The sequence below is a fragment of the Meriones unguiculatus genome, chromosome 9 (genome assembly GCF_030254825.1).
Source record: "Meriones unguiculatus strain TT.TT164.6M chromosome 9, Bangor_MerUng_6.1, whole genome shotgun sequence".
Lineage (NCBI taxonomy): Eukaryota > Metazoa > Chordata > Mammalia > Rodentia > Muridae > Meriones > Meriones unguiculatus.
Window position 1 is genome coordinate 115,511,799 of NC_083357.1, and position 14,410 is coordinate 115,526,208.

General features: G+C 45.9%; 1 protein-coding gene across 10 annotated transcripts in view; it reads right to left on the bottom strand.

The window, feature by feature from the left end:
- Window positions 1–14,410, bottom strand: part of Dzip1 (DAZ interacting zinc finger protein 1) — a 54,304-nt gene that overhangs the window by 10,450 nt on the left and 29,444 nt on the right. For 8 of the 10 annotated variants that reach the window (XM_060391606.1, XM_021637098.2, XM_060391605.1 and 5 more), the window contains 6 exons: window positions 12,844–12,900; window positions 7,791–7,856; window positions 5,480–5,616; window positions 1,751–1,913; window positions 1,194–1,323; window positions 322–375 (listed from right to left, as the gene is read on the bottom strand). In XM_060391606.1, coding sequence (XP_060247589.1) covers window positions 322–375; window positions 1,194–1,323; window positions 1,751–1,913; window positions 5,480–5,616; window positions 7,791–7,856; window positions 12,844–12,900 — 607 coding nt within the window. The remainder of the gene's footprint in view (window positions 1–321; window positions 376–1,193; window positions 1,324–1,750; window positions 1,914–5,479; window positions 5,617–7,790; window positions 7,857–12,843; window positions 12,901–14,410) is intronic. The other 2 variants (XM_060391607.1, XM_060391609.1) reach the window with 2 other exon arrangements.

A 14,410-nucleotide genomic window follows, 5' to 3' on the forward strand; every position in this document is an offset into this window, starting at 1 on the left:
AGGACAACCAAGGCTACACAGGGAAACCCTGTCTCAAAAAACAAAACAAAACAAAAATAAAGGCTGTACAAGAATGACTCAGGGGTAGTTAGTCCTTTTTCTTAACGGATGCCATGATGTGGCGAAAAGCTAGTGGGTGACACAGTAGCTGATCTCGGAGGCATGTCAAGAGTAATATACCAAAGAGGACTCGCAAAGCAACCATGATGAATAATCCCTGTGGCTTTACTTAACCACGGTGAGCCCCAAATTCGCCATGACAGCAACGCTCAGAATTTTATATCCCCTCCACTCAGCTCCGGCACCTCTCCTCGTACTCACCTGGTAGATGAAAAATTTCTGAGAAAATGATTTTCTTTGGTATTTTTCTTAAGACTAAAAATAAAAAATAAAAAATTAGAGGAAGACAGAAAATCTTTCTAAAGCACAGAAGTAAATAACATAGCTTACACGAATGCCAATGGAAAAACACAGAAATCTTTGGCTATCCACCAGGAACCATGAGGAAGCTGTGACTGTGACTCACTGCTGCAGACTCGACATTTGCAACCTACTCGACCTGTGGTGCGCTGCCACCCGAGGCCGGACTTTGGAAAGAAACTGGACTAACTGGAGGCAGAGGGTTGGGTCCCCATGGTGCGAATACTGCCTGGCGTGGCTGGAATGAAAATGGCCCCCACAAGCTCAGCCGCCTGAACGCTTGGGCCCCATTGGGGGACCTGTTGAGAGTGTGGCCTTGTTGGAGGAGGGATGTCCCTGGAGGCAGGCACTGAGGTTTAAGACCCACCCCCCCTCAGCTGGCTTTCTCTGCCTTGTGCTCGTGGCCTGAGACGTGAGCTCTCGGGACTGCTAGGCAGCCACGATGGCCTTTGACTCTAACCCTCTGGAACCCTGAGCCCCAAATTAAAGGCTTTCTTTCCTAGTTCTTTTCAGTTGTAATGTTTTGTCATGACAACTGAGACATAACCGAGACACCACCCCCTTTAAAAGAGGGAGAGACAGCTTGTTTGCTGTGTGAGGACACGAGACAACAGCCCTGGCAACAGCCTTGACCTTTGACACCTGACGCTGAGCTTCCAGCCTCCAGAACAAATTCCTGTTTCACTCACCTAGTCCGTGATGTCTTACTACAACAACTGCGGGTGGCTCAGACAAACAACCTTTTTTCTTTTTTCACAGTTGAGAATACTCACTTTGGGACAGCCACCTTATCAGTAAACACACTTCTCTGTCTGACCAACGGTCTGCTTTTGGGGGGAATCTGGGTTGCCTTGGGTACTTCTTCGGCTGGAAAGGTGCTCATGGGAGGGACATCATGCCTATCTGGAAGAAAAGCATAGTCATGAGTCTCCACTGCCTTCATGGTAAAGTGAAAAGCCGAACTGGATAGCACGACACTATCCACGCTGGGAGTGAAGAGAACACGGCTTGCCTCTCAGGTCTGGAGTCCAGACTAAGGACTTCATTACTCTTGTTTGTTCTTGATTTTTTTTTCTTTTTGAGATAGGCCTCTTGCAGCCCAGGTTGACCTTGAATCTGCTATATATCCAAGAATGATTGAACTCCTGGTGCACTTGCCCTCACATCCTGAGTGCCAGGATTATGGGCATAGGCATAACCCAGCATTTCAAGTTCAGGCAGAAAGAGGGTTGCAAGTGCCAAGTCTGCAGGCATTTGAAACTTACACAAAGGTTGGTAAACGTAGCTCTTTCCTGCAGCAGTGAAATGCAGGTGGTGGCAGCGGGCTTACCTGAAGGCGCCGACAGCTTCTCCTCGATTTTACAGATGAGCTGATGTTCGAGGGACTCTCGAATCTGCTGCATGTGAGGCATCTGTCTTGCTCGATCGTGTCTGGCCAACTTCATGGCTTTCAACGATCTATTCAGGATATCACAGGGAATACCGTGGATATCCTGAAGGAATAAGATGCTGTGTCACATCGTTGTCGTTATCCTTGGACGGTTTTCATTCGCAGATCCGTGTGGGCATTAACCCTGTTCTTCCGGGGACCAGGGTCATTTAAGGGAAGGGATGGGGGTTCCCCACCATACAGCAACTTCTTCTGGTTCCAAAAGGAGCTTGCAGTGCAGGTGTGCCTGCTTAGGACACACCCATCACACCAGCAGTGCAAAGCTGTGTGATGCTGGAGGAATTCCAAGAGAAGCCACCAGAGGCCCTAGCCTCCAGAGAAGGCTGGAGCAGGGGCTGAGCTGTGCTCTAACGAGAGGCGGAGAAGAAAAAAAAAGTGGAAACAAGAAGTAATTTCTAGATGGTCAGGCACTGGGGATACCTTGTGAGAAAGACAGGACATTAGAACGTGTCCCACAGGCTAATCCCACAGACCTGGGTGACGAGAACAGAGTGAAAGCTGATGACAAGCTGGACAGCTCAGCGGTCATTCCACAGAGGGGAGAGAGTCAGCAGAGGTGACTTCCCTTATGAACCTACAATTAAAGAGGTGATCCCAGGCCCTCTGGCTCTGACGGGAATCTCATCAGAAGAAATGGTACTTAAAGGGCTAGTGATTAACTGTGCTCACACATGAGCTCGTCCTCATCCCCATTCTCCCTCCCTCCCTCTCTCTTCTGTGTTCTCCATCCTAGGGGCGGCCTCACCACCCCATAGTATAGCCCGGGAAAGAAGTCTCTGTCATCAGGTAAGTGCCGTGTCCGTGCCGAGTTTCCTCTGCACTCAGTCACTCACCCGATCTGCCCAGCCTCTCCTTCTCATCACTTAAGGGGATCAAAGATGTCTATACTTTTCTGTGATCATCATTTTAACGTCTGTCTTTCTACACCTTGCAGATACATAGAAGGGTCCAACATCTCACAGCTGTCAGTCTTCCTAATCTCAAACAGTTTCCACCAGAATCCCAAAATGACGGTTATCTAGAAATGGGGTGCTTTTCCAGAGCTCAACAGGAAGGAAGAAATGGGAGAACTGGCAGAGTGTCTGCAGAGTTAGACTGGGAATGCAGGACCACAGAGGACGGGAGAGCGTGCAGCCCCTGAAAGGGGAGCAGTGTGAAACAGGCCAACGAATAAACACAGTGTAAGGACTGAGGACACAAAGCACAAACAATGCTCGCAGGGGCTTTCTACGAAATAGAGGCCTATTTCAAAGGAGTGGGAAAGGGAGCCACACAAACAATGATATCAGGACAACTGCTTCAATCAGGAACAAAATTAACCTTTTCTAGTTCTGCGCACACACACATTGAATCAGGAAACTAACAAGCCAAAAATGTCTCCAAGCACTGGGAAAAAAACCATAGATGAAGCTCCATTAAAATCAAAACCCAAAATTTGCTCAAGTACACAAGGACATTTGTTCAACCATGTTTGTAGCAGCTTTATTTGTAATAGCCAGAACCTGGAAACAACCCAGACGTCCCTCAACGGAGGAATGGATACAGAAATTGTGGTATTTTTACACAATGGAATACTACTCAGCAATCAAAAACAAGGAAATCATGAAATTTGCAGGCAAATGGTGGGGTCTAGAAAAGATCATTCTGAGTGAAGTATCCCAGAAGGAGAAAGACAAACATGGTATATACTCGCTTATAAAGACATACAAGATATGATAAACATCATGAAATCTACACACCTAAAGAAGATAAACAAGAAAGCAGACACGGGGTAAGATGATCAATCCTCACTTAGAAAGACAGATGGGATGTGCATTGGACGTATGATAGGAGTCTACTGAGCGTATCTGAAAGACTCTACCTAGCAGTGTTTCGAAGCAGATACTAAGACTCATAACCAAAGTTTGGTCAGAGTGCAGGGAATCATATGAAAGAAGGGGAGTTAGTATGAAGTGGAGAGGACAAGATCTCCACAAGGACCAAATATATCTGGGCACAGGGTCTTTTCTGAGACTGACACTTCACCAAGGACCATGTATGGATATAACCTAGAACCTCTGCTTGGATGTAGCCCGTGGTATCTCAGTAACCAATTGGTTTCCCATAGTAAGGGGAACAGGGACTGTTTCTGACAGGAACTCAATGGCTGGCTCATTGACCTCCCCACCCCCCCAAGGGAGGAGCAGTCCTGCTAGGCCACAGAGGAGGACTTTGCAGCCAGTCCTGAAGATACCTGATAAAACAGGGCCAGATGAAAGGGGAGGAGGTCCTCCCCAGTCAGTGGACTTGGAAAGGGGCAGGGAGAGATGAGGGAAGGAGGGTGAGATTGGGAGGGAATAAGGGAGCAGGATGCAGCTGGGATATAGAGTTAATAAAATGTAACTAATAATAAAAAAAAGAAGAATGAAAAAAATCAAAACCGAGAAAACTCATGGAAACAGCAAATACAAAAGTCTACTGGGGCAGAAAACAGTCGTGAGGCACACAGACAGAAAGACAGACAGACAGGAGCATTGTCAAAAGAGGGGATGGGTGCAGACCACACAGCATATGAGTCACTCACGTGGCCCAGAACCATGCAAAATTCAGTCACAACACCTGTTATCTCTCCCGAGAGCAGCTGCGGACACGGGCAAGGAAGAGGGAAAGGGGACCTCTTAGGGTACCAGAAATGTGCAATGTTATCATCTGAGTGGTGGTTACAGGTCTCATGCAGCTATCAATACACACACATATAAATATATACATGCATGTACATATACATACACACATATACAACATGAAATACACAATATATCTATATGTTTACTCAAATATGTGTATATACATGTGCATGTATGAACATTTAGCTGGATACAAATGTATGTATGTACATCAATATACATTTATATCCACACATATGTCTACACACAAACACCTGGACACACAGATACGTACACACAAATTCAAACACATCTATCTACATATACACACTATACTCCTCTATCAAGCATAAGCATGCATATGGTATAATGTATAATCATGCACACAAATATATACTCGTGTGTGTATGTTTGCATACATTTGCATGTAATACAGATATACATTCATACAGAGCTCCGTAAGTACCCATGCACACAAATTCATCAAATTGTTAGAATTCATACACTTAGTGTGTGCTAATAAGGAATTTAAACAGTGAAGGGGTTTATGTGTAAGATGCGGTACTGAGACTATTCAACCTACTTCAGCTCCCATTCATTCAGCATTTACTAAGTGCTGATTCTGTAATGAGCATGGTATGACTCGAACATCAGACCATTTCAATGCATATAACCACCCAGACACACACTCTGGCTCCTTCACCACTCTCTGTGAAACCTAGTCCAGTTACCTCACCGTTACATAAAACAGAAGGAACAATGCCATCTGTTCCAAGTCTCATCTCCCTGCTTACAAGTTCCTGTTTGTTAAGGCCAGCTACTAACGAAGGCACCAGAGCTCTGGTCACCTGAGTCTCACCGGCGTCTAGTCTCTACATGAGGACGGGTTAAGTGTCTTCTCTTCTCCCGTGTGCCTGATTTAGAAGACGGAACCTAGAGCAAAAGCTCAGAGAGTGAACGGACGTACCGCATTAATCCCAAAGCTGCGAAGTTTATTCCCCAGCTCCTTCTCCAAGTTCGTCCTCAGGTCCCTAGGAGAGAGGCTGGTCTTCGAAGTTTTCCTTAAATGCGTCTTCTTATTTGACTTCTGCTCATTTTCTCGTCCTGAAACACAGTTTTATTAAAAAGCAGATTTAAAGAGAATTATACAAATTCATTCCAAGCGGAAAATGATAATACATAACTTTAAGACAGAAAGTAAAGGTTTGTAAAGATTTTAAGGTCTTGGATATTTTATAATGCCTAGGTTTCTTGACTTCTAAAACTGTTTTAAGTCTGCCTCAGACCCTTAGTGACTTCTAAGACTCCTGAGTAGTTAATCAAGTTAAGAAATAGATATATATCTCCTTAATGTTTAATGTTTTATCAGGGGAGTATTTCCCCAAAATGTTCATCTTCAAGCCCAGTTAGAATTTATCTTACGGAGAGAAAAACCCAATTTATTTAAATTTCATTTTAGTTTTAAGTAGATAAATTTAGTAAATGCTAAGTGAACAACAACACTTATTGTTTTCATTCTTCATGGTCATTACCACAACTACGAACAGGCTCCACAGACATGGTGCTGTCAATGAAACTAGCAAGTCAAAGGTTAGGGGCAACTTGAAAGGATGCATGAAAACAAGCCTCATTAAAGATAATTCTAAAAGTGCCAATGACTAACATAGCAGCGTCAAGTAAATGTCACGCAGATGCTGTGGACAGGACTGGCTTAGTCAGTTTTCAATTTGTATAATTTATAAAAATAAGAAAAACTAGCAAGATCCTAGCAAACACAGAAGCTACAGGAACTGCTAAAATTTCACATGTGCAGGCTGAAGAGACAGCTCACCAGCTGTGAGCATGCATCGTTTTTCCAAAGGCTCCGAGTTCAGATGCTGGCACCCATGTCAGACAGGCTCTTACTGCTTTTCACTCTCCCTCCAAGGGAATCCAATGCACTCTTCTGGCCTCTGCAAGCACTGCGCTCACACACATACTCCCAAATACATATACACACAATTACAAACACAAAAATGGAAGTTTCTGAAATTTATATATTGGAGTACTTATTGTTTAACTTCTTTTTGTGAAGAACTGGTTAAGAATGGAGCACTCATATTTATTATCAAAAAGCTTCCCCCTTAAGAAGTGATAAATGGTAAAATATTATTATCGATAAGGAAAAAATATAAGGAACTGATTGAAGCATGTTTTCAGAATCTATGTTTAACATTAGAAAACACTACTTATAAAACTGCGTGTCCCAGCACTCAGGAGGCAGAGGCAGAGGCAGGCAGAACTCTATGAGCTCAAGGCCAGCCTGATCTAGTTTTGGGACAGCCATGACCACACAGAGAGACCCTGTCTTGAAAATAACAAAAGAAAAGAACAAAACAAAAAAAAACAAAAACCCCAAAAGAAGCCTGAGTGCAAAGGCGGACACCTGCAACCAATGTACTTTGGAGGGGCGGGGACAGACCCAGGCTTCAAGCACAGCTGGGCTACACCAAGTCCTGCCTCAAAAACACGGTTTTTAAAAAGAAAGCATAATTACACAATTTCTCACAAACTTCAAAACCAGGTAACTTTCAGAAACACTAAAGGGAGTACACACGCAATCACAGCCTACCACGTGGATTCCTTCTCTGTCCCGCCTGCTGCATGCCTCCTGTGCTCTCTTCTGACATTAAGAGTAGTTTGGAGCCAGGCACGGCGGTACATGCCTGTGATCCCAGCACTTGGGAGGCAGAGGGAAATGGATCTCTGTGAGTTCAAGGCCAGCCTGGTCGATAGAGTCCAGGACAGCCCAGGCTACACAGAGAAACCCTGTCTCAAAACAAACAGCAAAGACTAATTTGGGGATTGGAGCTATGGTTCGCTTGCCTAGCATGTACATGACGCTGAGCTCAAGCCCCAACGCTGGAAAAAAACAGTCCTTTGGAAATGGACACTTTGCTCATCCGTTTCAGACTAGCTCTGAGAAACCACTCTGACACAGAGTTTCACGTCATCTGGTATTAATATGGCTTTGTCGTCGGTATCTGTATTGAAAGTATCTGTATTGAAATAAAGGATTTTTGTTTTTACGTTTCCCAACATAGAACATTTCTTATTAATGTTCCTGAATAAAAACACAACAAAGCAGAGGCTTTAGGAGCTTTAGGAGAACAAGGTAACAAAATCCTGTAGATCACACTGGTCAAAAACACAATCCAAATCCAAATGTCTTCCTTGCTCTTGGTATGGCATGTTACACACCTCAGACTCGTGCTTTCAAGGTCTAGACACTGAGTTACCTTTTTCCTCCTCTGAAGAAAGTTCTTCTATTGGTTCCAGTATGTGTGATGGGAATATTGCTGGCTCTGTTAACGAGTAACACAAACATGTTTGTCTCCTTCCAAGTAATGTACACATACATACATAACAACATACAAACTACTTTATAGACATATCCACGACACATTTTGCCTAAATAGCAAAGATCTACTAGGAAAACATTGAGGAAGTCACTTTTGATTTTAACGGTGGCGTCGCACGTAGCTGAACTAGGCTTATACTATCTACACAGTGACCAACAACCTTGAACCCTGATCCTGCCTCCATCCGCTAAATGCTTCGACTGCAAAGCATGAGCCACCATGCCTGGCTGGGCGGCTACAGCTGGTCACTTCTTCGGGAACTCTTCAATTTCTAGTTATTTTCTATTCACTTCAAGTATTTTAAACTTGTGTATTTTAAATTTTCTCACCCATTAATCCCTTGCCTGGGGTATAACTTCAGAATTCTTTCCAATGAGTCATCTACCTAAAATACCAGAATTAAAAAATTCTAGATATTAAAAAAAATCCAGAATACCAGAAATAAATGGAATATCCTTAAATAAAACAGAAGTCAGGCCTTCCAAGAGGGATGCGTTAGACCCCGATAGCTCACACACATTTCTGGCCACCTGTCAAGACTTGTAACTGCTAGCTAGGTGACACGGGTCAAGATAAAGAACTAACAAAACATGGGTGTGATGCAGGAGCAGATGAGGCGCAGGACAGAGACCCTTTTATAGACATTCACATCCCCAGACTCTAGTTCTGTCCTGAAGAGCCTCAGGGTGAGGCTACAGGCTGGAGAAGAGCCGGGCTACACAGATGGGTGATGGGGAGAGAGCTGTCCCGTCTTACTCTGGGTCATCAGTGGAGACAAGGCAATGAGCTCTCTGTCTGCCAGGAGCGCAAGCAAACCGAGCCCCATCCTGGGGATGCTGGCTTGCAGGATACATGGCTCACCCCCTCTTCCACCTGACGCTCAACTTTTGCCTTCAAGTGCTGTGCAGCATTCTCCTCCAAGACTGAAACGTTCTATCGTGCAGGAAGCTCCGTAAGGAGGAAGGCAAATAAAAAAGCTCCAGGAAGTTCCTGAAACTGGCCAGCCTTACTGGGCCCCTCCCTGCCAGGGTAAGCAATAAAAGCTGAGAGTCCCTCTCAGACAGAGTAAAGACTCTGGCAAACTAGCAGCCACAGCAAAGTTAACTTTGAGACCAGACTGGCTGCCTGGGTGAAGCAGGAACCAAACAGAGTCACTTGAAGAGGTCACTCTCCAACCAGATGAGCTCCCTGTAGGCTGTGCAGAGTGCTCCGGGCTCCCAGCCTTTGGGAGCTGTCACCCATTCTGGGGTGGGCCATGGTGATGTAACTGAATCATTTCTGCTCCTATAAGTAACCCCACCAAAACGCACTGGTTCACCAAGCTGGAGCTCGGTGACAGCTGTACTTTGATCTGTTGTGGGATCTTTGTCGGGTAAGGAGACACGTGTGTTGCATCTCTCCAGGAAGTGTTTTTTCACACAACAGATGAGCAATGGGTCAGCAGTTACAGAGCTCACCAGGCAGCCAGGCATGGGTCTCAGTCATTAGACATACCAGAGCTCCTACTCAGAGGGCCTGGCTATTATTAAAGTGTGTCTTTAGCATGCTGATTTGGATGGATGTGCAGCTGCATGAACAAATAAATCCACATATGTATGCATATACATGCTATATATTCATACGAATGCAACAGAGGCTCAGCGACAAATGGAAACAAAGTCTGTCCCTGAGGAATTTACAATCTATAAAAATAACACTTGCAGTTATGTTACAAAGGAACAGATAAAGGCTGGATGGTTTGCCAGCCTTTGGTCATGGAGGCAACGCTCCTCTAATCCACCTCCCTAGGACTACAGACAAGGACCACTGCTCCTGGGTTTAAAGTTTTTTCTGCAGAATCCTTTATTTCTAATGAGAAAACTTAAGAGCGGTGGGTGAGAAGTGTCCTCTAAATTTGTATGTAAAATTCGACCACCTCAGAAGCAGAATTTACTGCCTATTCCAGTGTAGGTAAGCAAAGTCAAAAGCTAGGGAACCATCGTGGCTCCCGCTTCCATTCCACCCCCTCGGGACAGAAGAACTGGCCACAGTGGCACAGGCAGTTCTCAGTGGATTCCATGGAGTCTCCTTTACGGTCCATATCCCATTTCTGACAGACTGATGTGTGAGTACAGTCCCCTTGCTGTCTCTTGCCTCAGGGAAGACGATGCTAGAGGGCCCATCAGCTTTGCAGCAGGGCCTCTGGGGCCTGCCCTGAGCTGTGTGAGCTCAGCATCCCTTCTGCCTGAGCCCACCTTTCTCATACCAAGCTTCCAGTCTACACGTCAGGATGTGTCCCAGAGAGCCCGGGCCAAGACAGCAAATCACAGGGTAAAGGGACGACTAACATGAGTGACGTTTCCCTGTCGTCAACACAGTGTTAGCAGAGGACATCAGTGGCCACTAGCCAAGTCTTCTCCTATCTCTTGCTCACTGCGACCAGCTCTGGGTGTGGGCCTCTTGCCAGGTCTTGCTAGTGTTTTAAACCAGCATTTCATTTTAGAGGATACCAGGAAGGAGCCATGATATTTTCACAAGGCGAGTTCCATCCTCAGAACATGTGAAGACAGGAGAAAGCACCTCACAAAGTCACCTTTGGCATGCATGCCAGCCTCCCACCCCACCTCATGCACACACGATAATAATAAAAAATAAAAATATTTAAATAAGAAACTGCGTTCTCATATACTATTGTCCAGAAGGCTAGCAACAGAGAAAAGGAAGCAAGTTCAAAGGTCTATTGCCAGAGAGCAGAAGGCAGGCTTAAAACTCAGCATGAAAAATACAGTTTGGATCTCTGGTCTGTCTCCTGCAGGACTGGGGTCACTTCTTCAGGGAGGTGGCTTAAGAGAAATCCCCTGGTTAAGAGGACTGACTGCCCAGCCTGGGTGCAGAGCTGACATTCCAGCGCAGTCCTGGCCAAGAGGCCACCCCCAGGAAGGTCAGGCCCGCTTTAAGCCATGCCCGTGAGACAGACCCCCTTTACAGGGGGCTAACTCAGTCTCACTGAGTCAGCTCTTGCTAACACCCCTCCTTACTGCAATTTCTTATTTCAATATAGGACAGAAAACGAATTTGAGGAAAAGAATGTTTAAAAAGAAGAGAGATTTGTAAGAAACAATAAACAGAAACCTTTTCTAGCAGATACTAAAACAATTGTGCTTATGACAAGGAATTCAAATCTTTTTTTCTCCCTCACCTTGTCAGACTTTTATGCAAATATTTTGATCCCCACCCCCCACCAATAAAACTTTGTTTACACAAAGGGCCCGTTGCATTCTGGGATTAAAGTGACTGACCCCTTCTCTCTTCATTTCCTGCATGTCATTTAAGATCAGCCAATCAAATAAGACTGTGAGGGGTCCAACCAATGGGGAACAAGACACTGTGACCACCTAAGGTGGAATAAACTTCCTGACTGTGTTCTGCTCTTCTGAGTGTACCCTCTTGATGGAGTCAAGTTTTGTCTTGTCCAAATACTAAATATTCATACATTATGCACATAGTTGAGATAATTTTCTTGTATGTTCACTACTGAGACAAATTTGTTCAAGTTGGATATGCATTTTATCTATTCTTAGTCTGAATGAGAAAAAGATCCTGTGTGTTTTAAACTACCATAAATAATAAAATCCAGCATGTAGATTTCATACTGTGATTGATTAAAGGATCATTGCCAAAGACTGTCATGCAGAGATTACAATATTTATGGTGACAAAAAGCCTAGTTTAGTTCCATCAGAGACCTAAGCTTACTCCTTTGTTTGAAGCAGAGGCATCCCATGTAGCCCTGGCTAGCCTACAACTTGCTCAGTAGGCCAGGCTGGTCCTGAATGTGCAGTGCCCCTCCTGATTCTGCCTCCAAAGGTGGGTATCAGACATACACCACCAACATTGAAGGACACACAAGTCCTTCCTGATTGTGTGTGTATTCAGGTGTGTTAAGGCCGTGGCATGCACTGGAGGTCAGAGGAGAGGCTTAGGTGTCAGTCCTCGTCTCCCATCTTGTTTTCACACAGTCCCTTGTTACTGCTTTGTGTGCTGGGCTGCCGGCCAGAGTGTTCCCGGTGGACTCTTGTCTTTCTCCCGTTTCTCCTCGGTAGCACAGGGATGACAGGTGTGTGTTCCCTGTTCCCACATCCTGTTCCCACACGTGTGAGTCAAGCGCTTTATCTACCGTGCTGTCTCAGCTCCTGCCCAGCCCACGCCTATACTTCTAAAGGGTCAAAACCTAAAGAGGAAGACAGTAATTGTTAGACTCTAAACCAGTGGGAGATGAGACAGGAAAAAGTAGTCCTCCCTCCTGCCTTGACTCCTTCATAACAACAGCAGCCAGGGAAAACACATAAGGAGCAGAGGACAAAAAAAAAAATGCAAGAACCCCAATTCAGTAAGAAGAGAAATGCAGCTGCGAGTCGTCACCCATCTACCAGAGTGTGGTCCTGGTACCTCCCACCCGCTGTCCTGCCTGAGGACCAATTTCTGGCAGCGATTTCATCCTGACCCAGTTTGTGGCCTCTGGTTTCTATCTTTTTTTCTACATTTTCCTGACCAATCATTGAGATTGTTTACTTAAAACAGGTGAGTTGCTGCCACCCTGAAAGTTATAAAAACAAGCACATATGCCCTGTGGCATGAGCTGGTCTAGCAGCCAGGCACCTCGTTCTTCCTCTGGACCTACCACTTCCTTCAAAGACTGTAAATAAGTGAAATGCCGACGTTAAAGCTGCTGTCAGGAAGCCCAGCACCACAACACACACACATGCTGCATGCTTTATGGCTTTGGCAGTACGTTCCGTTTTCAGTCATGTTATCTGTGAAGGCACGATTTAATGACTGCTGTATAGTTACTAAAGAGTTTCCTGTTTTATATAACCGCACGCCTGCTGGCACTCTGGGTTAATGAATCGTCTGACTCAGGGCGAAACATGGAGACTGTTGTCGAGACCTACCATTTACCATGGGCAGGCTGGATGTGCCATCCAGAGGCCGTGTGGCCGGGGCATTCGCTGAAACAGAACAGAAGGAAAAGCTCACTGGCCCTGTCACCGCCGCTTGGGTGTCTGACTGTGAGCATGACCACACGCCCTCCAAAATGATACAGACAGCCCACGGGAAGCACATGCCTTGAACAAAAGACACTAGCCCGGTGGCCTGGTCTAATTTGATTAAGTTTTTAGAGAGAATTCTCCTGAGGTGCCAGGGACAAAACCCGGGGCCTTGTGCATGCTAGTGCAGCACTGAGCCACGCCCTCAAGTTTTAAAAACAACTCTTTTGAGAGAGAATCACTTCAATGTTGTGGGTGCACACGCATGCGTGTGTGCCTTTTAGCATGTTCTCAGCACTGTACAACACAACCACTAGGAGTCTGGAACACTTTGATGACTCTCCCTCTAAACGCTCACACTCATTAGCGGTTATGGCTCCTTCTCTTCAGCCTCTGGCAACCATTTCTGTCCTGTGATTTGTGTGCCTGTGACTTGACTGAAACATTTCACACACAGAGAACTACCATGCTATGTTCTGGTTTCTTTCAGTTAGCACGTTTTCACTGTATAGTGGGTTACCAGCATCGTTTTTATGGTCAAGTGACCCCAGTGTCTAACTAGACCCCAGTGTCTAACCCTAACCCCAGTGTCTAACCCTAACCCCAGTGTCTAACCCTAACCCCAGTGTCTAACCCTAACCCCAGCGTCTAACCCTAACCCCAGTGTCTAACCCTAACCCCAGTGTCTAGCCCTAACCCCAGCGTCTAGCCCTAACCCCAGGGTCTAACCCTAACCCCAGTGTCTAGCCCTAACCCCAGCGTCTAACCCTAACCCCAGTGTCTAACCCTAACCCCAGTGTCTAGCCCTAACCTCAGTGTCTAACCCTAACCCCAGTGTCTAACCCTAACCCCAGTGTCTAACTAGACCCCAGTGTCTAGCCCTAACCCCAGCATCTAACCCTAACCCCAGTGTCTAACCCTAACCCCAGTGTCTAACCCTAACCCCAGTGTCTAGCCCTAACCCCAGTGTCTAACCCTAACCCCAGTGTCTAGCCCTAACCCCAGTGTCTAACCCTAACCCCAGTGTCTAACCCTAACCCCAGTGTCTAACCCTAACCCCAGTGTCTAGCCCTAACCCCAGCGTCTAACCCTAACCCCAGTGTCTAACCCTAACCCCAGTGTCTAGCCCTAACCTCAGTGTCTAACCCTAACCCCAGTGTCTAACCCTAACCCCAGTGTCTAACTAGACCCCAGTGTCTAGCCCTAACCCCAGTGTCTAACCCTAACCCCAGTGTCTAACCCTAACCCCAGTGTCTAACCCTAACCCAGTGTCTAGCCCTAACCCCAGTGTCTAGCCCTAACCCCAGTGTCTAACCCTAACCCCAATGTCTAACCCTAACCCCAGTGTCTAACCCTAACCCCAGTGTCTAACTAGACCCCAGTGTCTAACCCTAACCCCAGCGTCTAACCCTAACCCCAGTGTCTAACCCTAACCCCAATGTCTAACCCTAACCCCAGTGTCTAACCCTAA